Genomic DNA, 26,435 nt, shown 5'->3' on the forward strand with positions numbered 1-26,435 from the left:
ATATATATAACAAATATTGTTATTGTTTTTTTTTGTTTTTAAACCGATACCGATATTTTTTGATATCACATTTTACTGCCGATATCGGCCGATAATATCGGTCGGCCGATAATATCGGACATCCCTAGGTACAATACAATACGGCTCAATACAAACAATTGTTAAGGGAATGCAGACTGTTGTAGCTTGGACTGGGGTCCTTATAACAATAACTTGACAACAGGTAGCTGCAGCTATTTGGGACACGGAGCTAGTTAGCTTAGCCTGTCCAGCAGCTAACATTATCCCATCGTTCGTGGCAATTATATTACATGTCATTGATCTACTGGTCGACCACGGCCGACTGGTTGGGCACCACTGGTCTAATAGAAATAAATGCATTCAAACAAGAAACTAATGTATAGAAAATAGCATGGCAAACAAAAATTGCCAGGCCTAATGCGAGCCAGGGAAGTGCTGTGCGTTTGTAACGTGGCTTCATGTTTTTCATCCACTTGTTTTTGGTTGAGGTCTGAACTCTCAAATTGCCCATAAATATCGTTTTTGTGGGTATTCTCCAGTTGTTGCTGTGGTGTTATCTGCCCAAAATTCAAGCAAGCATGACAGTAACGACGTTGTGTGTGTCACGCCCCCCGCACCCGCACAACGCGATTCCGAGACCACCTAATCCAACTGATCCCGTTCAGCGGGGGGTAAAACGAATCAGCGCCGTTTCGCACCCCAAAAGGGGTGAGTGAGAACACTCCCCCCCGTGCTCCGGGGCGGTGATTCGATCCCAAAGGCTGAGTGAGAAAGGCCCCTAAGTCTCAAGAGGCCTTAGTCGTTAAACTGTGAACGGTTTCCTGTGCCACTTCCGCACATAGAAACGTTCTATCCCCTCTGCATGATGAATTGAAAATGGGGGACCTTGATGGAAACAAGATGAAAGTCTTTCTCAGGTCTGCATCCTCTTAACAATTGTATGTATTGAGCTGTACTGTACTGTACCCATTCTGCAATCTGTTAATAAACTTTTCAATCAATTCAATCAATCAATCAATGCAACAGCTCCAAACGGGTCCAGACTCGCGTGCAAGCGTGTGTGTGTGCGTGTCTGTGTGTGTGTGTGTGTGTACCTGTTTGCAAAGCGCAGCCAGAACACGTTGTAGGCGTACAGCTTCAGCGGCTTCACAGAGCGGAGCATCAACATGTAGCGGACGTCAAACTTCACCAAACCCACCTCCTCTCGGTGGAACAGCACCGCGTCCTCCAGGTACTTACACACCACCTGCAGGGGTCAGGGGTCAATACTAATAATAATAATTCATTGCATTTATAAAGCACTTCTTATATTTTCCTAAGGGTGGGGAAAACAGAGAAAACAAAGAAACAAAAGGAACATAAGAGCACGGGGAAACACACCACCTGCAGACAGGGGTCAGGGGTTACACACCAGTTTGTTATTTGATCCGAAGAGGATCAAAGGATCTTTGATCCTCTTTGATCAAAGGATAGGATCTCTGGGTAACAGTACTGTATATTATTTGCATATCGTATCATATCGTATGTTATGTATGTCCCTATGCCATAAATGTCATGATGTCATGTCGGGGGACCCTGATGTAAACAAGACGATGTTTCTCTAGTCTGCATCCCCTTAACAATTGTGTGCATTGAGCCGTATTGGGCCGTACACCTGGGCAAATACAGTACGGCTCAATACACACAATTGTTAACACATTCCCTGCCACGCTTATATCCATCAATGTTTGATCACTGCCACCAGTCTAAGCCTATGGAGATGTTTACCTTCTTTGCAGGGCTATAACTTTTTAAATTGTATTGCTAAATTGACATTACTATGGCCCATTCAACCTCGATTATCTATTGTTCAGGATGTAGGAACGTTTTACTTTTTCATTCACAGGTTCATATACCGTCTAGAATATAAATGTTTTTATCGTTTTCTGCAGTAATTCCTAGAACGTGAGATATAGGCATAAACGCATATATAGATTATCGATTGCAGTTTATTCGTGATACACGCTATATAAAAAATTTCAACTGTACATGATCCTAAACGTTATGACTGATCATGCGCGGGTGAACGGGGGGGGGGGGGGTGGTCGTTTATAATTCCGTGATCGTCGGTAAATGCTTTATGTAGTATGGGTGATATATTGTTCGGAGCAGTTTGCATGGATAATAATAAACAAACGCGCTGAAAATTACATCAGCGTCCTCTTACCGTTGGCCGGTGAGACTGGAGCAAAAAGGTTCCACTTATTTGACGGCGATCGAGTCGATCCATTTCCGGTTTGTATAATAATAATAACAGCCCAAATCATGTCGATTATTCACCAGGGGGCAGTATTGAAGCATTGCAGAGTTGTGCATGCTCCCACTGCATCATACCAGGCTCCGTGAGGGAATTATGAATAACATGGCGAAAAAATGAAATATGATCTCAATAACGTCGTACGCCGTGGATTGGCAGAATTCGCATGAACTTGAAACACGTCGTACAACGTGAATGGCGCAGGATGTGTTAAGGGGATGCAGACCAGAGAAAGACTTTCGTCTGGTTTACATCAGGGTCCCCCATTTTTAATTCATCATATGACATACATGACATACATCGACAAAAGAGATGATTGTGGACTTCAGGAGGTCGGGGGTCAAGGACTACAGCCCCCCTCAGCATCGACGGGGCACCGGTTGAGAGAGTGAACAGTTTCAAGTACCTCGGAGCCCACATATCCGAGGACTTGACATGGACCACACACATTGACAGTGTTGTGAAGAAGGCACGACAACGCCTCTACTTCCTCAGGCGCCTAAGGAAGTTCCAAGTCAGTCAGAAGATCCTTAGGAACTTCTACTCATGTACAATAGAGAGCATCCTGACCGGCAACATCACCTCCTGGTTTGGGAATAGCACTGCACAAGACCGTAGCAGACTACAAAGAGTGACACGTTCAGCCGAACGCACAATTGGAGGGGGGCTTCCCACCCTCCAGAACATTTACAACAAGCGGTGCAAGGGGAAGGCTAAGAGAATTATTAAGGACTCGAGCCACCCGAACAACTGCCTCTTTGAACTGCTGCGGTCAGGCAAGCGATACCGGAGTCTTAAGGCGAGCACAGAAAGACTCAGAAGAAGCTTCTATCCCCAGGCCATCAGGCTGCTAAACGAACAATAATCACTATGCGGCAACCATCAAATGCACACATGCACACAGCACACACACCCACACGCACACACTCACTCAAACAAACAACACACTGCAGCACCCACTCTCCACACTTTAGATCACACAAACACACTTACACTTTATATTTATTGATGGGGGATTTGCACTACAACTCGTACACCTACTGTGAATTGTACCTAAATTGCACCTCGTCCCATTCTCCATTTCTGCCTTGCACTATATAGTATTGTATATTAGTACACTGCACAGTATTGTATATTGTATGGTAACTACGTCTATTCTGCATCGAACATTGTACATATGTCTAAACTGAACACTGACCTCATCTTTTTTTGCTCTAATTTTGCTATGTTATTTTATTTCATACTTATCTTGTCTTGCACAGTCTCTGGAGCGCAACAGTAAGAAGCATTTTGTATAAAAGTATTCTGTACTTCTGTATGACAACTATTAAAGAAACTTGAAACTTGAACTACAGATAGACAGTACTGCTACAAAAAGAGTCTAGAAAAGAGAGTATATACATTTGACGAAGAAACTGTACATTGGAGGAGGTTGGTTGGGTGGGGTGGAGGGGGGGGTTTGGGTAGGCGGGGTGGGGTAACTGTACACGACGAAACCTTACTTGGTCCCAAGAAGAGGGTCTTGTGTATTATTGGGTTAGGACATTGGGTTTACTGTACATTGGAGGGGGTTGGGTTAGGACATTTACAGGGGCCAGTATTGAATTGCAGTCTCCCGTAGGTGCTCTTTGGGAGTGGTTTTGAAAGTGGGTAGTGATTTACATTCCTTTACAGCTGTCATCATGCGCGCATGATAGAGGATCAGGTCGAGAGAGAGTGACTGGTCTGTGACCTGGGCCCGAAGGTGCCAGGCACAGGGAGGGCGTTAGGTCGTCAAGAGATATTCCGCTGACTCAAAGGGGAGAGAGGGGGACAAAAAAGGGAGGGGGGGGGAGACAGCGGGGGAGGGACAGAGAATAATCCTTCAGATTGTTAAGAGAGATAAACTTCTTGGACAAGATAAATACCCTCATAAAGAAGGCTGTTATATTTATCCCCATTACCAAAAATGGCTCAGAGGTGGAGATGGTGAGCAGTTTTAAATTTATTGGGAGGGGGGGGGGGGGGGGGGGGGGGGGGAGGGACAGAGAGAATAATCCTTCAGATTGTTAAGAGAGATAAACTTCTTGGACAAGATAAATACCCTCATAAAGAAGGCTGTTATATGTATCTCCATTACCATAAATGGCTCAGAGGTGGAGATGGTGAGCAGTTTTAAATTTCTTGGGGTCACTATTTCAAATGACCTGAGCTGGCACACCAATACCAGAACCATTGTTAAAAAGTCCCAGCAACGTCTTTTCTTTCTCAGGAAACTGAAAGAGTTCACAAATAACAGGGTGATTCTACACAACTTCTATCGCTGTGTGATCGAGAGCGTTCTTACTTCCTCCTGTACTATATGGTTTGGTAACATCACAGACCAGGAGAAGAAATCTCTGAATAGAATTGTGTGTATTGCACGCAAGACAATCGGGTCTAGCCTGCCAGCTCTAGAAGAGATCTATGGTGCCAGGCTGCTTTCCCGTGCCTCTGGCATTATCAACGAACCCTCTGGTCACCAGGCATGCATTCTTCATGGGACGGGGGTGCACTACGTACAACCCCAGATAAGTACTCGCTATTTGCATATCAATAGCGTCGGTCGTCAGGTGTGTTAAATACGTTCTCAGATACATTCACACCTAACTTGTTGTGAATGACGTGTTACATTCCATTCGTAGAGGCAATTAGGCACTGTCTGTAGTCTGTGCTCAAGCGAGAGGACATTAAATGCGCATTCACGGGAGCGCGCGCACGTGGCGCGATTAGGTGCGTGCAATCCCAGTTGATTTCAATAACGCACCACTGCTGGTCACCCAGCCACAGGCCTCTTTGTCCCCTCAGGCAGACGTTACCGCTCTATCACATGCTCTACCTCTCGGTTTACAAAGAGCTTTTTCCCCAGTGCTGTGCGGAGCCTGAATGACTCCAAAGGCTAGTTTTGTATTTTATCCTATTTTATTTCAGTGTTTTTATTAGTGTTATTAGTCAGGTTTGTGGAAGTGCTGTTTTTTGTGTGTCTGTGCATCATGCACTTTGATTATATGCACTTTTACTGTAATTTGTGCCACTATGCACTTAACTATGATATGCACTTTTAGGGGATGTTGATATCAATTTTAGTATTTGTCCTTTTATACTGTGTGTTTTTACATATTTTTCCTGTACCGTTTCTACTCTGCTCCTGTATTGGATTAGTTGTAGACACAGTGTTTGCTCTGTACCTGTATTCCAATGTGGATTCGTCCATACATGGCAAATAAAATCTTTGACTTTGACTTTGATGTAGCTGGGAAACCTCAGTGTGGGTCTGACTTGCTAAGTAAAGCTAGATAACGCTACTGGCTAACTAGCTAGCTTCAACTTACACAGACTGTTTCCTACACTATGAGTCCCAGCCTCCAACCTAAAGAAAACAATAACACGGAAAAGAGAGAGGCCCCCAACCCCCCCACCACCTCCCCCCCAACCCTCCCACCACCCAGCGAGGAGGCAGCAGAGATGTTACTCACTGTGCCTTGTATATATTATATTTATCTATTTTTAGCAAAGTAAGATTTTCATTGTATGGCAAACTGTCTCTTTAACTGTGCACATGACAATAAACAATCTTGAATCTTGAAGAGGCCCTCAAGCCCCCCGTGCCCCCCCCCCACCCACCCAGCGAGGATGCAGCAGAGAGCCCCCCCCCCCCCCCCCAGCATCTCACACCGTCAAGTCAAGTCAAGTCAAGTCAAGTCAAGAGTTGTATTTGTCACGGCATACAAGCATACAGTGAAATGCGGGGGGTCTTGCCCGCAACTATTGTGCAATAATACAATAATAAGAATAGGATGAGAATAAGACATTTGTGCAATAATACAAGTAATAAGAATAAGACATAACAGGTATATGTACATAAAGTTTACAAAAAGCATGGTAAGACATGCTAAGGTCCTGCGATAGTGCAATACAATGTTAGCTACGGATGAGGCACTGGGTCTTATGTACACTACTATACAATGCTATACTATACAATCTACAGTTGTACTATGTGTCCTTATGCTAGCTTGCTATATCCATCCGTTTACTATACAAGAACCACTCCCGTTCTTGTTTTTAAAGTGACCATTCATAGTGTAAAGTGACCGTTGAGTGTGAGCGTGTGCGGCATGTGTGTGTGTGTGTTCATGCTAAAGTGACTGCTAGTGTGTGAGCGTATACAGTGTGTGTGTTGTGTGTGTGCTCATGTGTGCTTGTGTGTGGAGAGTTCAGTGTTCAAGACTCTGATAGCCTGGGGGAAGAAGCTGAGCCGGAGTCTCTCTGTCCTAGTTGCTGGTGTTCGCAGGCATTTGCCTGACCGCAGCAGCTTGAACAGGCTGTTGTTGGGGTGGTGAGGATCTTTCATTATTCTGCAGGCTCTGGATTTGCACCTCTTGTTATATAAGACCTGCAGGGGTGGTAGTGCAATACCTGTAGTACGCTCAGCTGAGCGCACCACTCTCTGTAGGGCCTTCTTGTCCTGTGCCGTGCTGTTTCCATACCAGGCAGTGATGTTTCCAGTCAAGATGCTCTCTACAGCTCCGGAGTAGAAGGACTGGAGTATCTTCCCCGATACTCTGAACTTCCTTAACTGTCTCAGGTGGTAGAGGCACTGCTTCGCCTTCTTTACGACTGAGTCTATGTGTGTTGTCCATGTCAGGTCTTCTGAGATGTGGACCCCCAGGTACTTGAAGCTGCTCACCCTGTCCACGGTAGCCCTGTTTATCCTCAGTGGTGTGTGTGTGTCCTGCTGTGTTCTCCTAAAATCCACGATCAGCTCCTTGGTTTTACCAATGTTCAGGAGCAGGCTGTTGTCCTGGCACCAGCGGTCCAGTACTTGACCTCCTCCCGGTAGGCCTTCTCGTCGTTGTCAGAGATCAGCCCCACCACCACTGTGTCGTCCGCAAACTTCACTATGGAGTTGGAGCTGAACTTGGCCACACAATCATGTGTGTAGAGTGAATACAGCAGGGGGCTCAGAACACAGCCCTGGGGGGACCCGATACTCAGGGTGATGGTGTTGGAGGTCTGACCCCCCACCCTGACCGCCTGGGGCCTTTCACTCAGAAAGTCCAGTATCCAGGCGCTCAGAGCGGAGCTCAGACTCAGCTCGATCTGCTTGTCCACCAGTCTGGACTATGGTGTTGAACGCTGAGCTGTAGTGTATAGGAATATTTATGACAACACAGGAGAGCTGATGAAAATAATGATTAACAGAAACAAACGGACGTTCTGTTGAGTTTATTTGGGCGGCCGAAAACCGGACACAGTCTGACAATACAAACAGAAGATGATTTGCCAAAATGTGCCAAGAATGAAACAACGTACAGCATATATATAGCCTCCTCCCCTGTGTGTGCCAACCTGCTTTTAGGTTTGGGGTGTGTGTGTGTGGGCGTGCACGTGCGCATGCATATGTGCATGTGTGTATGTGTGTGTGTTGCAGACGTGTGTGTGGTTTTCAGGAAGTGAGATGTTGCATTGTTTGCAGTTTGTGTGTATGTACTCGCTTTGAGGGGAAGGGGGTGAACTGTGAACTTGAGACGGTAGAGGCGTCGTAAAACAGTGTAGTCAGTTAGTTTCATAGGATGCTTGTGCTTGTCAGAGATCGCAAGAAGGTCGAGCGTCTGCCTTGTGTCGCAATGAAAGTCGTGTCATCAGTTTGAACTATTGGCACATAGATCAGACCATTGGAACAACGGCGATTATGTGCTTAACATGAGAACATAAACAGACCATGTTTGCAGGCATACTGCGTTGTACAATGCGGTCATCATGGACACAGTATGGTTCAGGTAACAGGTCAATGTGGGTTGATGTGTTAACAGCAGACGTAACATAATTATTCCATTACAATAGTCAATGAACAACAGTCTCACATAGCCCCCCTTCTGGCAGTCTAGGTGAGAGAGGGTGCTGTGCAGTACTTGGGAGACTGCATCGTCAGTGGACCTGTTTGGCCTGTATGCAAATTGCATAGGGTCCATATCGCTGGGGAGGGAGGCACAAATGTAATCCTTAACCAGCCTCTCAAAACATTTCATGACCACAGAGGTGAGTGCCACCAGTCTGTAGTCATTAAGACCTGTTGGGGAGGATTTCTTTGGTACCGGGATTATAGTGGACACCTTGAAACAGGCAGGGACCACGGATTCAGCCAGGGATAGATTAAATATGGTGGTGAACACTGGGGCTAGCTGGTTAGCACAGGACTTAAGTATACGTCCTGTTATCCCATCTGGGCCAGCTGCTTTTCTGGTGTTTACCCGCATAAATGCTCTTCTCACACTGTGTTCCATCAATGAGAGAGTGCCCCCCCCCCCCCCCCCCCCCCCTCCACGACGGCCGGTGCGTCAGTTACGTCGTTAACTGGTGAGCTAGCGTCGCTACTGTCTGCACCAAACCGTGCGCAAAAGGAGTTGAGCTGGTCCGCGAGAGAGGCGTCTGCACTCCCCTGTTCAGCTGTTCAGCTCTTCCTTTTCTTTAAAAAAAATTTTTATTATGTTTTTGGTAGATTTTTATTGTTTTTTTTTACTACCGGGTAGAGAAAGAGAGAGCGAGAGAGAGAGAGAGGAAGAACGGGAGACAGAGCGGGGGAAGACATTCGGCAAAGAACGCCGGGTCCGGGAATCTAACCCAGCTGTTCCTTTTCAATAGGGAGGTGTAGTCACGGTTACGTCATTGTTGTTTCCGGCCGGTCCACCTCGCTTGAAATTGCAACGTATTTCCCCATTTGCCCATTTATAAATCGTCTCGTTTAAAACAAATAAAGCATTAACATTTGCATGGTGTACATTTCTGTGCGTATTCATCCACAATCTATAGCTCAACATGAAGAAATTCGCAATTAATCGTAAGAAAAAATAGCTGAATTTTATTTCAACCAAAAATGCTTAAACAATAATGTTAGTGATACTGTAGAAGGGAACTCATTTTGTGCAAAAAATGGAAAGCTTATCAATGTTCATGAGGCAGAATTGTTACAATAGCCGAATAATCCATTATCCCAATGATAAATCCTAGGGAATAATTTCAGGTAATTAACATTACATATCTCTTGTTGTGGAATTAACACAACATTATGCATACTTTTGACAATAAATTAAATCAGAATTTGTTCTTACTTGCTTGCCTGGGTAAATAAAGGTTAAATAAATAATACAAATAAAAAAAAAAACGATTTTTTGGAAAACCGATACAGATAATTTCCGATATGACATTTTAATGGCAATATCGGCCGATAACATCGGTAGGCCGATAATATCGGACATCTCTAATAAATCCCTATATGGGTGGACCTCGCAGGCTGTCCAAAGTGACGTCAGACCACACCTCCCTGTGAGGATGACAGACCACACCTCCCTGTGATGACAGACCACACCTCCCTGTGAGGATGACAGACTACACCTCCCTGTGAGGATGACACACCCATAGATATATATAGAACACTAGATAGCTTACCCGCGCTGCCGGCCAATGGAGAGCGACGTCGTCGTAGGGCGGCCATCTTGCCCCAGGCAGCTCAGCTACTGATAACATTAATGTCTATGGTGCATGTACTATTTAAATAACCATAGATTGCTCAATTCTTTACCGATTTTCAAACGGGTTGGTTTGCTATAAACATCAAAGATGGAGTTATGATACTGCATACTTATAATATATATTTCTTTTAAAGATGTTTTTTTTTTTTACAAACCGCTTGAATCATAGCCACGTTAATAATGCTTGTAATAAACCAAACCGTTTGTAAATCCGTCAATATTTCAGCGAGTTATGAGTCTTTTTGTCTGTGCAGATCACTCACCCTCACTCAAGGCTGACTGGGGCAAGATGGCGGCGGTTCAGCGACGCTGGTGACTCCGCCTTAAGCTATCTAGTGTTCTATATATATCTATGGACACACCTCCCTCTGAGGATGACACACCTCCCTGTGAGGATGACACACCTCCCTGTGAGGATGACACACCTCCCTGTGAGGATGACAGACTACACCAGGGATCGGCAATAGGCGGCCCGCGGGCCGACATTGGCCCGCCAGCAATCATTTCTGGCCCGTCAGATTATTTTGAGAATGATATTTATTTTACGTGCGGGAAATATTCACTCGGGACGCCAGGGTGTCTTTTATTGTGAAGCTGTATCTATCTACCGGTAGTCATCATGTCTGTCACTATAGCCAATTGAAATGCTAGAAATGGTCACGTGGACTGGGAGAACCAATGGAATAGTCCCACCGGGCCGCGTGTATATGTCCCTAACGCACTTTCACTTCCGCGTTCGAGATGCGAGCCATACTTAAAATACGGGTTTATCGCAACAGGTCGGTGATTCTTGCGTGCCGAGCCGACGTCCTCTCTGCATAATATGTGGCGACAACAACAATAGCGAGGCAATGATGACAACTGTGTTCAAGTTGGCAGATAAAGTAGCTGCATTCAACACCAATCTGGAATTGGAGGGCAGCGAGTGGATATTTTACATGTTTCATGTTTGGAGGACTGAACAACAAACAAGGTATGGAGTCGTGTTTTCATGCATTCTGAGCTGCTGTCCATCACCCGCCGCGGTGATCTGCAACAACTGATCTGCTGTTCATGAATGAAAACTTTATTTAACAGATTGCAGAATGGGTACAATACAGTACGGCGCAATACACACAATTGTTAAGGGGATGCAGACCAGAGAAAAACGTTTGTCTTTTTTCAATATCAGTATATTAAATTAGCCATTGTTTTTGATCCTGGCCCGCCAAGCAACGGCTTGGGGAAAATCTGGCCCGTGGCCAGATCTAATTGCCGACCCCTGGACTACACCTCCCTGTGAGGATGACAGACCTCCCTGTGAGGATGACAGACCTCCCTGTGAGGATGACAGACCACACCTCCCTGTGAGGATGACAGACCTCCCTGTGAGGATGACAGACCACACCTCCCTGTGAGGATGACAGACCACACCTCCCTGTGAGGATGACAGACCACACCTCCCTGTGAGGATGACAGACTACACCTCCCTGTGAGGATGACAGACTACACCTCCCTGTGAGGATGACAGACCACACCTCCCTGTGAGGATGACACACCTCCCTGTGAGGATGACACACCTCCCTGTGAGGATGACACACCTCCCTGTGAGGATGACACACCTCCCTGTGAGGATGACACACCTCCCTGTGAGGATGACACACCTCCCTGTGAGGATGACACACCTCCCTGTGAGGATGACACACCTCCCTGTGAGGATGACAGACCTCCCTGTGAGGATGACACACCTCCCTGTGAGGATGACACACCTCCCTGTGAGGATGACAGACCTCCATGTGAGGATGACAGACAGGGTTCCTGTGTTCCCCTGTGTTTAGTTGCAAGACAGAGAGTCAGATTACAGTCACATTCCAGGGCCAGCACTTTACACGTTGCCCATCACGACGCTGCATAATCATTGTTCATTGACTTTAATGACTCTTTTAGGGGACCTGAAAACAGTGTGAGGAGAGAGAAATAGATGACATTTACATTTGATAGATGAGAGAGAGAGGGAGAGAGAGAGAAAGAGAGAGAGAGAGAGAGAGAGAGAGAGAGAGAGAGAGAGAGGAGAGAGAGATGAGAGAGAAAGAGATGAGAGAGAGGACTACAGTTGCGAATTAGTGAGCTGGCTAAAACTGACACATTTACAGACATTTTTATTAATGTGTACTGTCCTTTTTAAAATAAACTGAAACTGAATGTGTAGCATAATGTGTAGCATGTGTGTAACACACTACAGCTATTTAGGATTATAACATGTAGAGTACTGCACACACTACAGCTATTTAGGATTATAACATGTAGAGTACTGCAGACACTACAGCTATTTAGGATTATAACATATAGAGTACTGTACACACTACAGCTATTTAGGATTATAACATATAGAGTACTGCAGACACTACAGCTATTTAGGATTATAACATGTAGAGTACTGCACACACTACAGCTATTTAGGATTATAACATGTAGAGTACTGCACACACTACAGCTATTTAGGATTATAACATGTAGAGTACTGCAGACACTACAGCTATTTAGGATTATAACATATAGAGTACTGTACACACTACAGCTATTTAGGATTATAACATATAGAGTACTGCAGACACTACAGCTATTTAGGATTATAACATGTAGAGTACTGCACACACTACAGCTATTTAGGATTATAACATGTAGAGTACTGCAGACACTACAGCTATTTAGGATTATAACATGTAGAGTACTGCACACACTACAGCTATTTAGGATTATAACATGTAGAGTACTGCACACACTACAGCTATTTAGGATTATAACATATAGAGTACTGCAGACACTACAGCTATTTAGGATTATAACATATAGAGTACTGCACACACTACAGCTATTTAGGATTATAACATATAGAGTACTGCACACACTACAGCTATTTAGGATTATAACATGTAGAGTACTGCACACACTATAGCTATTTAGGATTATAACATAGAGTACTGCAGACACTACAGCTATTTAGGATTATAACATGTAGAGTACCGCACACACTACAGCTATTTAGGATTATAACATAGAGTACTGCAGACACTACAGCTATTTAGGATTATAACATGTAGAGTACTGCACACACTACAGCTATTTAGGATTATAACTAGGGATGTCCCGATCACATTTTCTTGCTCCCGATCCGATCCCGATCAAGATTTATTAAAAAAATAAAAATATCCCAATTTCTCACATTACATTCACCCTGAATGTTGACGTTATCGAGGTGAAAAGTTAACTTCATTCAAGTGAGGCATTGCAATCCTTGACATAAATCATTTGATGTATAATTAAATCAAAGGAAATGCGTTTGTTTTGGCAAAATTCTTCTGCTCTGTGTGACAATAAATAAATTAATGATGATATGCAATTTAAAACCAAAACTAAGGCCTCAGTATGAATTTAAGACGTGAACATGGTCATGTTTGTTGAATAAAAAAAATAAAAGCAAAAAATAAATAAAAATCCAGATTTGTTTTTCTTTGCCGATCCCGATTTCTTTGCCGGTCCCGATCGGGACATCCCTAATTATAACAGAGTACTGCAGACACTACAGCTATTTAGGATTATAACATGTAGAGTACTGCAGACACTACAGCTATGAGATGAGAGAGAAAGAGAGAGAAGAGATGAGAGAGAAAGAGATGAGAGATGAGAGAAGAGATGAGAGAGAAAGAGAGAGAAGAGAGGAGAGAGAAAGAGATGGGAGAGAAAGAGAGAGAAGAGAGGAGAGATGAGAGAGAAAGAGAGAGAAGAGAGGAGAGAGAAGTGAGAGAAAGAGAGAGAAAGAGAGCTAAGATATGCGAGAGAAAGAGATGAGAGAAAGAGAGATAAGAGAGAGAAAGAGGAGAGAAGAGAGGAGAGAGAAGAGATGAGAGAGAAAGAGAGAGAAGAGATGAGAGAGAAAGAGATGAGAGAGAAAGAGATGAGAGAGAAGAGGAGAGAAGAGATGAGAGAGAAAGAGACGATGAGAGAGAAAGAGATGAGAGAGAAAGAAAGAGATGAGAGAGAAAGAGATAGAAGAGAGGAGAGAGAAAGAGAGAGGAGAGAGAGAAGAGATGAGAGAGAAAGAGATGAGAGGAGAGAGAAGAGATGAGAGAAAGATATGAGAGAAAGAGGTGATAGAGGAGAGAAAGAGATGAGAGGGAAAGAGATGAGAGAGAAAGAGATAAGAGAGGATAGAGAAGAGATGAGAGAGAAAGAAGTAATAGAGGAGAGAACGAGATGAGGGGGAAAGAGATGAGAGAGCAAGAGATACGAAAGGAGAGAGAAGAGATGAGAGAGAAAGAGGTGATAGAGGAGAGAAAGAGAGAGAGAAAGAGATAAGAGAGAGAAGAGATGAGAGAGAAAGAGGTGAGAGAAAGAGAGGAGAGAGAAAGAGATGAAAGAAAGAGATGAGAGGAGAGAGAAAAAGATGAGAGAAAGAGATGAGAGAGAAAGAGATGAGAAAAACAGAGGAGAGAGGAGAGAGAAAGAGATGAGAGAAAGAGATGAGAGGAGAGAGAAAGAGAGGAGAAAGAAAGAGATGAGGAGAGAGAAAGAGAGGAGAAAGAAAGAGATGAGAGGAGAGGGAAAGAGATGAGGAGAGAGAAAGAGATGAGAGGAGAGAGAAAGAGATGAGAGGAGAGGGAAAGAGATGAGAGGAGAGAGAAAGAGATGAGAGGGAAAGAGATGAGGGAAAGAGATGAGAGAAAGAGAGGAGAGAGAAAGAGATGAGAGGAGAGAGAAAGAGATGAGAGAAAGAGATGAGAGAGAAAGAGATGAGGAGAGAGAAAGAGATGAGAGGAGAGAGAAATAGATGAGAGGAGAGGGAAAGGGATGAGGAGAAAGAGAGAAAGAGATGAGAGAAAGAGATGAGAGATGAGAGAGAAAGAGATGAGGAGAAAGAGAGAGAGAAAGAGATGAGAGGAGAGGGAAAGAGATGAGAGAGGAGAGGGAAAGAGATGAGAGGAGAGAGAAAGCGATGAGAGAAAGAGATGAGAGAGAAAGAGATGAGAGAGAAAGCGATGAGAGAAAGATGAGAGAGAACGAGATGAGAGAAAGAAATGAGAGAGAAAGAGATGAGAGGAGAGGGAAAGAGATGAGGAGAGAGAAAGAGAGGAGAGAGAAAGAGATGAGAGAGAGAAAGAGATGAGAGAATGTGTATGTGTGGGGTCACCTTGGGCGTGCTCTCTCTCTGTCTGATGATATAGGGTTAGGTGTGTGTGTGTGTGTGGGGTCACCTTGGGCGTGCTCTCTCTCCGTCTGATGATATAGGGTTAGGTGTGTGTGTGTGTGGGGTCACCTTGGGCGTGCTCTCTCTCTGTCTGATGATATAGGGTTAGGTGTGTGTGTGGGGTCACCTTGGGCGTGCTCTCTCTCTGTCTGATGATATAGGGTTAGGTGTGTGTGTGTGTGTGTGGTCACCTTGGGCGTGCTCTCTCTCTGTCTGATGATATAGGGTTAGGTGTGTGTGTGGGGTCACCTTGGGCGTGCTCTCTCTCTGTCTGATGATATAGTCCAGGCTGTTGGTGATGTGCGTGTCCAGACCTCGAGCCAGGTTCCATGGCTTACAGATCCAGTGGTTGTCCTCAGTCCTGAAACCACACACACATGATATTAGCTCTATTAGCTCTATCTTTAATCTTTCAAAATGTTCAGTTGCTATTGCATGCACTCATCTGTGTTTCACTACACACTTGAGTGCATGCTTACAAACTGTCCGTCTGCAACACTACTATCGCCGACATCTAAGAAGGGAGATCCCCCCTTGAAGGTTTCTCTCCTCCACACTGCCTGTGGAGCTTTTTTCCCTATTGTTAGGTTTTAGTGAGTTTTTCCTTACCTTCGCGTCGGGTATGTCTGGGAGTGCTTGCATTCTTTCATTTATTTGCATTTATCTTAAATTTGTTGGACCTTATGGTGTTCTTGTTCTGTTCTTGACTTATTGTTATGTTTTCTTCTTGACTTGTTTAAAGAAGACCTGTACGGCCCATGGGGACATTAACGTGTGTTGTCGGGCCTTATAAATAAATTTGATTTGATTTGATGATACACCCAGAGGACCCTCACGGTCCCTGTTTATCCATATTTAATCAAATACTCACAGGCGGCTGGCTGTGAATGTTGTGTACACTGGATGAGTCATGGACCAAGGCCAGAGGGGTCACTCTGCAACACTGAGGAGGCCCAGCCCAGCCCCCATCTCCCCTCTCCTCCTCCCTCTTCCTCCTCCCTCTTCCTCTGTCGGTGGCGTCTGGCTGTGGCCTCTGTGTGGAACCATTATCACAGCCCTGCCTGCCTGGATGTACCGTTACTGAAGAAATAAATAACCCCTCCCCCTCCTTCCCTTTCTGTTCTTCCCTCACACGGAGGAGAGGAGGCGCCTGGTCTCATGACATAGCACAGTGTGTGTGTGTGTGTGTGCACGTGTGTGTGCGAGTGTGTGTGTGTGCGTGTGCATGCGTGCGTGCGTGAGTTTGAGTAAGAGATTTATGTGTCCTGTCCAGACTCAGTGTGAAAGGAGAGTTGAACCCCTCCCCCCCCCCCCCCCCACACACACACACACACACACACAAACACACATGATACACCCAGAGGACCCTCACGGTCCCTGTTTATCCATATTTAATCAAATATTACATTCTCACAGGCGGCTGGGTGGCGCAGCGGACATTGCGCTCGTCACCAACGCAAGAGACACCAGTCTCGAATTCGGCTGTCGGCGTTGCCTCCGGCTTGGCCGGCCGTCATACTGACTCAATTGGCAGAGTCAGCGGGTGGAAGCCGATGGGTGGTAATCTGGACGTTGTGGACAGCGACTCCTACAGGTCGGTCAGGGCGCCTGCACAGCAAAGACAGGAAAATGGCGGGGGCAGTGTGAGCCTCCTACACGTTACTCCTCGTCAATGAGAGTCCGCGCTGGCAGGTGAAAAGAAGTGGCTGGCTGCCTCCACATGTATCGGAGGGGACATGCGATAGATTCTTCAACCCTCCCTACGACCGACCAGTGGGGGGGCACATGCGAGCAACGATCAGGACAGGGGAGGGAGAATTGGCATGAGAGGAAATTGGGATGGGAGAAAAATAACAGAAAAAGGAGGAGAAAAAGTAGGCAAAAAAAAAAGATTTACATTCTCTTGTTCACAATCCTCTGTTGACGTAGAAAGGGGAGACAACAGGCTCGGCCGTGGCTGGCTGTGAATGTTGTGTACACTGGATGAGTCATGGACCAAGGCCAGAGGGGTCACTCTGCAACACTGAGGAGGCACAGCCCAGCCCCCATCTCCCCTCTCCTCCTCCCTCTTCCTCCTCCCTCTTCCTCTGTCGGTGGCGTCTGGCTGTGGCCTCTGTGTGGAACCATGATCACAGCCCTGCCTGCCTGGATGTACCGTTACTGAAGAAATAAATAACCCCTCCCCCTCCTTCCCTTTCTGTTCTTCCCTCACACGGAGGAGAGGAGGCGCCTGTGTCATGTCCAGACTCAGTGGGAAAGGAGAGTTGAACCCCCCCCCCCCACACACACACACACACACACACACACACACACACGCTCTCCAACAAAGCTCTCTGCGATGTGTGTGAGAGGTTTTAGGAGGTTCCCCTGAGAGGCAAATAGAATTAAGGAGAAACTATAGCTCACCAGCTGACAGCGAGAATACACACCCAGCCACACAGCACTCTCCTTCCACAGGGTGGAATAATGTGATTAGTGCTGCTCATAGAACATCCAAAAAAGTACTTCTTTAATCGCACACAGCACCAGAGTACATTTCTAAAACAAATAGATACATTTTTTTGGTAGCCAAGGGAATTTAATGACTTGAGTGTTAAAATAGTGGACGAGGTGTAGTAGACATTTCTAGATCGAAAAGCCTATGATGGTGGCTTTCAAAAGTGGGTCCAGTGGTCCTTGGAGGGGTTCCAGTGGTCCTTGGAGGGGTTCCAGGGGTCCTTAGAGGATTTCCAGGGGTCCTTGGAGGGGTTCCAGGGGTCCTTGGAGGGGTTCCAGGGGTCCTTGGAGGGGTTCCAGGGGTCCTTGGAGGGGTTCCAGGGGTCCTTAGAGGATTTCCAGGGGTCCTTGGAGGGGTTCCAGGGGTCCTTGGAGGGGTTCCAGGGGGTCCCCATTTCACAAATATTTAATGTAATTCACTAGAAGTTAGCATAGTTGATTAGAGATAAGAATGAATGTTCTGATCACAGGTCACATTATTTCACTAAATTATATCTAACAACACGTTTATTTGCAGATGGGGTTACCTGGTACAAAATCAGATGGGGGTCCATGGCTTATTACACATATTTCTGTTGGTCCTGGACATGAAAACGTTTGAGAACCAATGGCCTATAGGATTAGTAAGGTAGTTGAAGTCACACTGTAGATAATAGTTTTTGAAACTATGGGTTTGTGTTTATGTATTTGTATTAATATTGTTTTTGAGTCCCAAGGTGAATGCTGAAAGTACCCCGTCTGAGTCCCAGACTGAAGACATCAACCACAAGCCCCACAGGATGTGCGCACGCACGCACGCACGCACACACACACACACACACACACACACACACACACACACACACACACACACACACACACACACACACACACACACACACACACACACACACACACACACACACACACACACACACACACACACACACACACACACACACACACACACACACACACACACACACACACACACACACACACACACACACACACACACACACACACACACACACACACACACACACACACACACACACACACACACACACACACACACACACACACACACACACACACACACACACACGTGTTGCCATGACATTTGAAGGCCACCTCACTCAACTCAACCCTCACGGCGAACAAATGACGAAAAGCACAAGGCTTGAATAAAGACCCTGACCTCTGACCTCTCTGTTGATGGTGAATAAAGACCCTGACCTCTGACCTCTCTGTTGATGGTGAATAAAGACCCTGACCTCTGACCTCTCTGTTGATGGTGAATAAAGACCCTGACCCCTGACCTCTCTGTTGATGGTGAATAAAGACCCTGACCTCTGACCTCTGTTGATGGTGAATAAAGACCCTGACCTCTGACCTCTCTGTTGATGGTGAATAAAGACCCTGACCTCTCTCGTCTCTGTTGATGGTGAATAAAGACCCTGACCTCTCTGTTGATAGTGAATAAAGACCCTGACCTCTGACCTCTCTGTTGATAGTGAATAAAGACCCTGACCTCTGACCTCTCTGTTGATAGTGAATAAAGACCCTGACCTCTCTCGTCTCTGTTGATGGTGAATAAAGACTGACCTCTCTCCTCTCTGTTGATGGTGAATAAAGACCCTGACCTCTGACCTCTCTGTTGATGGTGAATAAAGACTGACCTCTCTCCTCTCTGTTGATGGTGAATAAAGACCCTGACCTCTCTGTTGATGGTGAATAAAGACTGACCTCTCTCGTCTCTGTTGATGGTGAATAAAGACTGACCTCTCTCCTCTCTGTTGATGGTGAATAAAGACTGACCTCTCTCCTCTCTGTTGATGGTGAATAAAGACTGACCTCTCTCGTCTCTGTTGATGGTGAATAAAGACTGACCTCTCTCCTCTCTGTTGATGGTGAATAAAGACTGACCTCTCTCCTCTCTGTTGATGGTGAATAAAGACTGACCTCTCTCGTCTCTGTTGATGGTGAATAAAGACTGACCTCTCTCGTCTCTGTTGATGGTGAATAAAGACTGACCTCTCTCGTCTCTGTTGATGGTGAATAAAGACTGACCTCTCTCGTCTCTGTTGATGGTGAATAAAGACCCTGACCTCTGACCTCTCTGTTGATGTGAATAAAGACTGACCTCTCTCGTCTCTGTTGATGGTGAATAAAGACCCTGACCTCTGACCTCTCTGTTGATGGTGAATAAAGACCCTGACCTCTCTCGTCTCTGTTGATGGTGAATAAAGACCCTGACCTCTGACCTCTCTGTTGATGGTGAATAAAGACTGACCTCTCTCGTCTCTGTTGATAGCGCCTGACGAATTGGGGCAGTTCTGTCTGGAGGTTAAAGGTCTCCGGGAGCCAGTCGGCCGCCTGCCCCTCCCCCGGCCGCGGCGGGCCACGGCGGCCAGGCAGTCCTTCACCGTGACGACGGTCTCACAGGGGAACTGGTTCACCAGGACGTGAGGACACTCCTCGCTCAGCTTCCTGTCGGGACAGGAAACAGGAAGACGGGATGAGTCACGTTTCACGTTCGGTTTTATTTGTCACATAATAAGGTACATCACAGTGACATGCTTGGTTCTGTATGAGCCTCCTGAGATTGTGCTTCACACAGTAAAAAAAAGTTTAAAGAATAAAGACCAAACACTATACAACATATACAATATACAAAACTAAAGTACAAAATGCAACAAAATGCAAAAATTAGGTAGAGATGTAGTGCAAATCCTTTGGTAATAAATAGATAACATCTGGTGTAGTGTTTAAAGTGAATGTTTAAAGTGAGTGTGTGCAGTGAATGTAGAATGGATGGGTTAGTGTTGCATAGAGTCATTGAGCCTCCTGATGGCCTGGGGATAGAAGCTCCTTCTGAGTCTCTCTGTACCGGCCATGAGACTCCGGTAGCGCTTGCCTGGGGATAGAAGCTCCTTCTGAGTCTCTCTGTACCGGCCATGAGACTCCGGTAGCGCTTGCCTGGGGATAGAAGCTCCTTCTGAGTCTCTCTGTGCCGGCCATGAGACTCCAGTAGCCATGGACCGCGGAACCGGTATGGCCAGTAGGGCCGTGGCCCTACCAACTTTTGGGGTGTAAAAAAAAGAAAAAAAAACGTTTTTTTATTTTTATTTTATTTTTTAAATTTTTTATTTGTTTTGCTCTGCGCAGCTTTGGCGCCCTCTATATCTGCAACCATTATTTTTACATAAAAAATATTCTAACATAAGGGAAATGAGCCAAAAATCTAAAACGGTCGGTCGATCTGATCCTCAGCTTTAGGTGTTCAGTCTTTCTTTCTTCTTAATTTTCTTTGAAAGCAAATTTGCACATTCTTTTATTGTTTGTTATTGTTATTATTATTATTGTGTGTTAGCTAAGTTGTTTATTTGTTTTAATTCTTTAGTGTGCACTTTACATTTATTATTAGCTCTTGTTCTTGCTTGTAAAAAATAAAGGTGCAGTACTTTACTGTATAACTGTTAACCCTTTCACTGCCACACGACGGAGGGTTAACCCTTTATTATCACACAACCGACGGTCGTGAAAGGGTTAACCTTCTGTGTATTGTCGCAGTGAAAAGAGTTAACCGGTTGGTAGCGCGGCGATGATTTGATTTTTTGGGGGGGGGGGGGGGGGGGGGGGGTTGCATAGAGTCATTGAGCGTCCTGATGGCCTGGGGATAGAAGCTCCTTCTGAGTCTCTCTGTACCGGCCATGAGACTCCGGTAGCGCTTGCCTGGGGATAGAAGCTCCTTCTGAGTCTCTCTGTACCGGCCATGAGACTCCGGTAGCGCTTGCCTGGGGATAGAAGCTCCTTCTGAGTCTCTCTGTACCGGCCATGAGACTCCGGTAGCGCTTGCCTGACCGCAGCAGTACAGAGAGGCAGTTGTTTGGGTGGCTGGGGTCTCTTAGCCCTTGGCTCTGCAATGCTGGGTTCATGGTAATGATACATTAAAAAGGTCTGCTATAGCTAAATCACATGTTCACCCCTATTTGATCATTTGAGCACCTTGATAACTTCTGACAGAGAGAGACAGTATGTATTCCACCTTGATCACTTCTGACACAGAGAGAGACTGATATTTCATTAATTTTCACAGATAAGACAAAAGCATGCAATCCCTCTGTCCCTCTCCTCCCCCCACACACACCATTGGAACCAGCCAGGCACCCAGTATCTAAATACATCTGACCTGATGACCTGATGACCTGTGCCTGGCGCCTTCTGCCTCTGGTCAAAACCGGCCGCTGAAGGCTGAACACCAGCTGAGCATAATATCATATTCAGTTAGCAACTCATAGTCCACACATATGACCATTTAGACCAGCCTGTCGACCTTCAATGTATCAACCAGTCCACATCCTCTCTAAAAATGTTCCTCACATTTGACCCGTTCACTCAGACACTCACACACTGACGGCGGAGGCAACCATGCAAGGTGCCAACGTGCTCATCGGGAGCAGTTAGGGGTTAAGTGTCTTGCTCAAGGACACATTGACACGCTGCCCGGGAGGAGCGGGAATCAAAACGGGAACCTGCGGATTACCAGACGACTGCTCTACCTTCAAAGCCACTGTCGCTGATGGTTTTAAACTCCACCAGCGAGAGTTGGGTTCCACGTATGGCTTCTCCGGGAGACATGGCCAGTTGCTGGGACCTTGGGCTAGAACTGGCTGAAACTGGAACATTGGTATCTTCTTCAGGAATGTCTTTAGCTCAGAATTCAGTTCAGCTACAATTGAACAAAGATTCACTGTGAGCTGGTACCTCATGTATCTGCTATCTGTACTTTCACAGACACTTTGAATCACTTTGCAGGCCAGCACTGAGAAACCTTGTCAGTGTCAGCGGGTGGGAAGCCGGTGGGGTATGTGTCCTGGTTGTTGTAAACAGCGACTCCTACTGGTCGGTCGGGCGCCTGTTCAGCAGGGAGGGGATCGGGGGGAAATAGTGTGAACCTCAGCATGTGTTATGTTCCCCCAGTGAGAGTCCTCACTGTCAGGTGAAAAGAAGCGGCTGGCTAACTCCACATGTATCGGAGGAGGCATGTGGTAGTTCTACACCCTCCCCAGGCCGACAGTGGGACAATGCGCGCAACAACCAGGAAGGGAATTGGCATAACGACTAAAATTGGGATGGGAGAAAAATACAGAAAGCCCCCATGTTTGACGTATGGCAGGATGTGTGGGGGACTGAAAGTCACACCTGTTTATCTCCTTGCATCTTTACGGAGAAATATAGAACAGAAAACGTAGGCAATTTCAACAGAAGTGCATTTGAAACATTTTCTGAGCAGGGTTAAAGGGCCAATACAAAAATAAAGATGTTCCTATCACAATATGTAATATTTGTAACTTGAAAAAGTAATAAATACAGAAACAGTTATTTAACAATATGTAAAGGAGTAGTTACATTTATTTTACATTACATTAACATTCATACGGTCTTTGGCCCTTTGAGGGCAACCATAATGCTGACGTGGCCCTCGGTGAAAATTAGTTTGACACCCAAATAGTGAAGCTTTTAATGGAAAATATCATACAGTGTCATCCTATTCTGGGTACAGCTTACTGGGCCTAAGTTCTCTAGTGTACACAGACGCCATGTTTTTGTCTGGAACCATTTTAACGACCAACAAAATGTCTGTTCTAGTGCCAGGTGCAGCTTATCAGTGTTCCTCCCACGCTGTTATGAGAACTGCCTGACCTTTCTTCCTGTATGCAAACCTTGTTTTCTTTTACTATAAGGCTGGAAGCGTCCTTGGGCCCGGGGCTCACTTGGCAGATTGTCTTCCGCTCTCTGTGTCTAACCGAGACTGTGTGCTGTCCCTGTTCTTCTCTGAGACCCCCTGACACCTTCCTCAAGGCCCCCAGAGGGGCCTGGAACCCCAGGGTGAGAACCACCGCTCTATACTGGAGTTGAACCTTCGCCGGGTCAAACTGTCCTAGTCTGGGGCAAAAGAAAGACAATATGCCCCATTGCCCCAGAGACAATATTCTGCTCAGTCTATTTACCCGACGGATGATAGAAAGGGTCGCGCTGAATTTAGAAACTGAGGACACGTGAAATTAGAACAAACGTAGAATAGCTACAAAAACACATGATATCTGTGCAAGCTACTAATTCACCTGGCATCGCCCTAGCAAACACAGAAGTCAAATGCCTGCTGTTTGCAGATGATCTGCCGTCTCCAACAAAAGAAGGGCTACAGCAGCACCTCGATATTCTGCACAAATTCTCCCAGACATGGGCACCGACAGTAAATCTAACCAAAACTAAAGTTATGATATTCCAAAAAAGACCCAGCCTACAACAACACAAATTCCTTCTAGACACAATTGCCCTAGACAGGGGTCTTACACCTTTTCCAAAGAAAAATGCAAGCATTTTTCAAGCATTTTCAAGGTGCCTTTTCAATCTTTTGCAGCATCTTATGCGGCTGTGGTCAATTAAATATTTACTCAAAATGATCATTTCACTTCTTCCATCACATTAAATCAGATCTTATTGTGCTACAAACAATCAAAATGGCATCCTATATAACCTGGCTGAGCCCATATGAAACAAACAATCACTCAAATAATCACCAGATAAAACTTAAAATTTCAATCAAATATTTACTGAAAATGTCAGTCTTTGAGGTAGGCAGTCAAACAGCTCCCTGAGCCTTAAAATGTATACAAAATCAAATCAACCTAGGATCTTTATTATAACCCTGAGTGGTGTGTTCAGTTGGTACGTCCCAGCAGGGACCAGGATGTAAGCTATATGATGCCCATGTTATTGGCTGCAATACAGACGCACAGTTGACACACGCTCTAGTCTCCCCTCTTGTTATTTCACACAAACAGCTACCCCTAGTAGCTGGCTTCTTATGTTGCCGACATATCCTACACATCAAATCCACATTAGATGCTCCAACTGGGACTTTTTGGAGCAATTTTCTTTTGTATGTAGTGAAGCTTGGACAGTTTTTGTTGACATGGGATTTTTTTTCACAGCTGGTATTGTTCAATATTGCCAAATAATGTTGTGATACTAAACAAATACCTCATATGCATAATTCAGGCAATTGGTTGAAATACAGACGCACAGTCTCTCTCTCTCTCTCTCTCTCTCTCTCTCTCTCTCTCTCTGTCTCCGTTTCTCTTGTGCACAGGGAGGACAGTCAGACACTAGAGCTAGAGGACTGACAGTCAGACACTAGAGCTATAATATCTGACAGATCAGACAATATAACTATAATGCCTGATAGGTCAGACACTAGAGCTAGAATACCTGACAATTCAGACACTAGAGCTAGAGGACTGACAGGTCAGACACTAGAGCTAGAGGACTGACAGGTCAGACACTAGAGCTAGAGGACTGACAGGTCAGACACTAGAGCTAGAGGACTGACAGGTCAGACACTAGAGCTAGAATACCTGACAATTCAGACACTAGAGCTAGAGGACTGACAGGTCAGACACTAGAGCTAGAGGACTGACAGGTCAGACACTAGAGCTAGAGGACTGACAGGTCAGACACTAGAGCTAGAGGACTGACAGGTCAGACACTAGAGTTAGAGGACTGACAGGTCAAACACTAGAGCTAGAATATCTGACAGGTCAGACACTAGAGCTAGAGGACTGACAGGTCAGACACTAGAGCTAGGGGACTGACAGGTCAGACACTAGAGCTAGAATATCTGACGGGTCAGACACTAGAGCTAGGGGACTGACAGGTCAGACACTAGAGCTAGAATATCTGACGGGTCAGACACTAGAGCTAGAGGACTGACAGGTCAGACACTAGAGCTAGAGGACTGACAGGTCAGACACTAGAGCTAGAATATCTGACGGGTCAGACACTAGAGCTAGAGGACTGACAGGTCAGACACTAGAGCTAGAATACCCGACAGGTCAGACACTAGAGCTAGAGGACTGACAGGTCAGACACTAGAGCTAGAATATCTGACGGGTCAGACACTAGAGCTAGAGGACTGACAGGTCAGACACTAGAGCTAGAGGACTGACAGGTCAGACACTAGAGCTAGAGGACTGACAGGTCAGACACTAGAGCTAGAGGAATGACAGGTCAGACACTAGAGCTAGAATATCTGACGGGTCAGACACTAGAGCTAGAGGACTGACAGGTCAGACACTAGAGCTAGAATACCTGACAGGTCAGACACTAGAGCTAGAGGACTGACAGGTCAGACACTAGAGCTAGAATACCCGACAGGTCAGACACTAGAGATAGAGGACTGACAGGTCAGACACTAGATCTAGAGGACTGACAGGTCAAACACTAGAGCTAGAATATCTGACAGGTCAGACACTAGAGCTAGAGGACTGACAGGTCAGACACTAGAGCTAGAATATCTGACGGGTCAGACACTAGAGCTAGAGGACTGACAGGTCAGACACTAGAGCTAGAATACCTGACGGGTCAGACACTAGAGCTAGAGGACTGACAGGTCAGACACTAGAGCTAGAATATCTGACGGGTCAGACACTAGAGCTAGAATATCTGACGGGTCAGACACTAGAGCTAGAGGACTGACAGGTCAGACACTAGAGCTAGAGGACTGACAGGTCAGACACTAGAGCTAGAGGACTGACAGGTCAGACACTAGAGCTAGAATATCTGACGGGTCAGACACTAGAGCTAGAGGACTGACAGGTCAGACACTAGAGCTAGAATACCTGACAGGTCAGACACTAGAGCTAGAGGACTGACAGGTCAGACACTAGAGCTAGAATACCCGACAGGTCAGACACTAGAGATAGAGGACTGACAGGTCAGACACTAGATCTAGAGGACTGACAGGTCAAACACTAGAGCTAGAATATCTGACAGGTCAGACACTAGAGCTAGAGGACTGACA

At 45.7% G+C, this 26,435-nt stretch overlaps 1 protein-coding gene across 1 annotated transcript in view; it reads right to left on the reverse strand.

The window, feature by feature from the left end:
- The window catches only part of ttll12 (tubulin tyrosine ligase-like family, member 12), a gene marked incomplete at its 5' end in the record, with an annotated part of 98,807 nt that overhangs the window by 30,131 nt on the left and 42,241 nt on the right, over positions 1–26,435 (reverse strand). The window contains 4 exon segments of the mRNA XM_084330914.1: positions 1,116–1,267; positions 15,338–15,449; positions 19,860–19,954; positions 19,957–20,056. Of these exon segments, the coding sequence (XP_084187040.1) occupies positions 1,116–1,267; positions 15,338–15,449; positions 19,860–19,954; positions 19,957–20,056 (459 nt within the window).

This window comes from Notolepis coatsorum, assembly GCF_963971535.1.
Source record: "Notolepis coatsorum genome assembly, chromosome: 15".
Classification (NCBI taxonomy): Eukaryota; Metazoa; Chordata; class Actinopteri; order Aulopiformes; family Paralepididae; genus Notolepis; species Notolepis coatsorum.